The 2,623-nt window shown below is 39.4% G+C and overlaps 1 protein-coding gene across 1 annotated transcript in view; it reads right to left on the bottom strand.

Annotated features, from left to right (window-relative positions):
- Positions 1–1,853: 1,853 nt before the first annotated feature.
- Positions 1,854–2,623, bottom strand: part of LOC104821901 — a 13,911-nt gene continuing 13,141 nt past the window's right edge. Inside the window, exon 3 of the mRNA XM_010552912.1 lies at positions 1,854–2,273. Coding sequence (XP_010551214.1) covers positions 1,854–2,273 — 420 coding nt within the window. The remainder of the gene's footprint in view (positions 2,274–2,623) is intronic.

Raw genomic sequence — 2,623 nt, forward strand, 5'->3', positions numbered from 1 at the left:
GACTCTTCTGGTTGTTCCTCAGAAAGAGTGGCTCACTTTGGGTAGCATGGGCCCGAAGACATTTAACGGCGGAGAAGTCATTTTGGGAGTTACACCCGAGAAGCAAAGGAAGTTGGGCCTGGCGCAAGTTGCTGAAACAGAGAGAAACAGCTCGTCCCTTCCTCCGATGTCGTCTTGGCAATGGTGAAAATTGCAGTTTCTGGCAGGATTCGTGGCTACCTCAAGGCCCTCTCATTAAATACTTTGGAGAGGGTGGCCCAAGACACTTGGGGATTCCGAGGGACACTTGTGTTTGCAGCATATTCACCCAAGAGGGATGGCAAATTCCACCAGCAAGGAGTAACGCAGCTGAAGCACTGTAACTATCACTCCTAGAAATGGGAGTCCCGCTTACTACTGCTGGCCCGGATGTCTTCTATTGGTCCAAGAAGCATTTGGAGATAGGCCAAAGACCGTTCTCCACTCAACGAGCGTGGAAGTTACTACATCCTCACCTTCCAACAGTTCCATGGAGCAAGGTAATTTGGTTTACTCATTCCATCCCCAAACACTCATTCATATGTTGGCTAGCGGCACGCAATAGACTGCCTACTAGAGACCGTCTGGCTGTTTGGGGAAATCTCGATTTGACGAACTGTCTGTTATGTGATTCGGCTCAGGAATCCATCGATCATCTCTTCTACACCTGTGATTACAACAACGAATGTTGGCGGGGACTCCTGCATGGTACTCCCGTTGCATTCCACTCTGTAAACACCTTTTTGGAGGTCCTGCATTGGTTGGAGACTTGCTCGTCAAACTGTAGTTTGAAGCTAATGGTTCTCCTTCTATTTCAAGCTACAGTTTACCATATATGGCGCGAGAGGAACACCAGATTCCATGACCGCAAATCTAGGCCAACGAGGCTCATAGTTAGAGAAATCCTCTCCTCAACCCGAAGAAGACTATCCACAATTCCTAAAGACTGGAGACGCAATGACCGAAACGACACACTACTCTCTATTTGGTTCCGCCATTTTGAACACCTATGAAGCTCTCTGTTAGTTTGATAAACTATTCATGTATGTTTGCTATTTTGTCTTCTGTTAGTCTTTTGCCTGGTAAACAATCCACGACCTTCAGTTTGTAAAACATTTTTATTTTATTGAAATTACAGTTAACAAAAAAAAGTTTACATATATAAACACACACATTAATTATATGCATAGATAAATATACCGCATGCATATATACATATACGTATATTTATATATATTTGTATAATATATATACTATATATATTCAACGGATAATATATATATAGATTATACACACGTATACACATGAATATATTTGCTTCCGTATTTACTCGTTTTCATCCGATTTCCTTGAGGATGCAACGTTTATATTTGAATCTCCATTCTTCCTACAAAATATCGAAAACATCGAAATCGGTGTAAAATTGTACCGAATAGTACCTATACACATATAAATCTCGTGAAATAAAATAAAAATTATATACAAAAATATATTAATATATACATGTTATCAACTAGTAGGGATTCCATGAAGTCTTACCACCTCTTCTATGTAGATCTGTACTAAACGAGGCATTGAGAATATCTTTTTAATCGCGATAAAATGTGCAGACTTAGTTAAACGGTCCACAATAACCCATATGGCATCATTTTCCTTGGCGTCCTTGGTAAACCAACTACAAAATCCATCGTCACCAAGTTCCATTTCCACTGAGATATCGATAGCAACTGTAGTTTTTCTGCAGGTACTTAGTGCTCGGCTTTAACTAGCTGATATGTTAGACAATGAGTAACAAACTTTGCAATATCCTTTTTCATGCCATGCCAAAGAAAGCACTATTTCAAGTTCTGATACATCTTTGTAGTACCCGGATGTATAGAATATCGTGTATTATATGCCTCTTTCAATAATTTCTTCCTCAACTCTTCACCTTTAGGCACATAAGCACGACCTCTCAATAGTATCAACCCATCATTTGAAGTAGAATAACCTGCCTTTGTAAAATCTTCCGGCTTTTTCATTAACTCTTTCGTCTTTTCATCTTTTTCTTGTGCCATCGTCACTGGGTCCAGCCAGCGATCCCATTTTATAGCACTAGTTTCCAACCCATCTCGGTTTTCCAGAGCCGATATCTGCATTAAACTCAATTGAGTCGTTAGATCACTTACCAATCTCAGAGCAGATAACGCAACCTTCTTTCTACTCAAGGCGTCTGCAACTACATTAGCTTTGCCGAGATGATAGGCAATATCCCACTACAAAAAAAATGCCATTTTCAACGGAAAAATCCGTTGAAAATGGCCTAAAATTCGTTGAAATTATACAATTTCAACGGATAATTTACGTTGCAACATCGTTGAAAAAAATTATTCATTGAAAATCGTTAAAAGTATCAACGAAATTTCAACGGAATTATCCGTTGATATTTTCAACGGAATTTTCAACCGACATCCGTTGAAAATTTAACGAAAAATTTTAAAACATATTCTCCATCCCGCACTCATACTGCGACTCCGATTTGCCTCAACCCTTAACCTGAATCCGACTTAACCTGAACTTTGTCTTCGTATCCAATTTGACTTTGGAAATTCTGATATTGTAACTC

Source organism: Tarenaya hassleriana, unplaced genomic scaffold (genome assembly GCF_000463585.1).
Source record: "Tarenaya hassleriana unplaced genomic scaffold, ASM46358v1 Cleome349, whole genome shotgun sequence".
Classification (NCBI taxonomy): domain Eukaryota; kingdom Viridiplantae; phylum Streptophyta; class Magnoliopsida; order Brassicales; family Cleomaceae; genus Tarenaya; species Tarenaya hassleriana.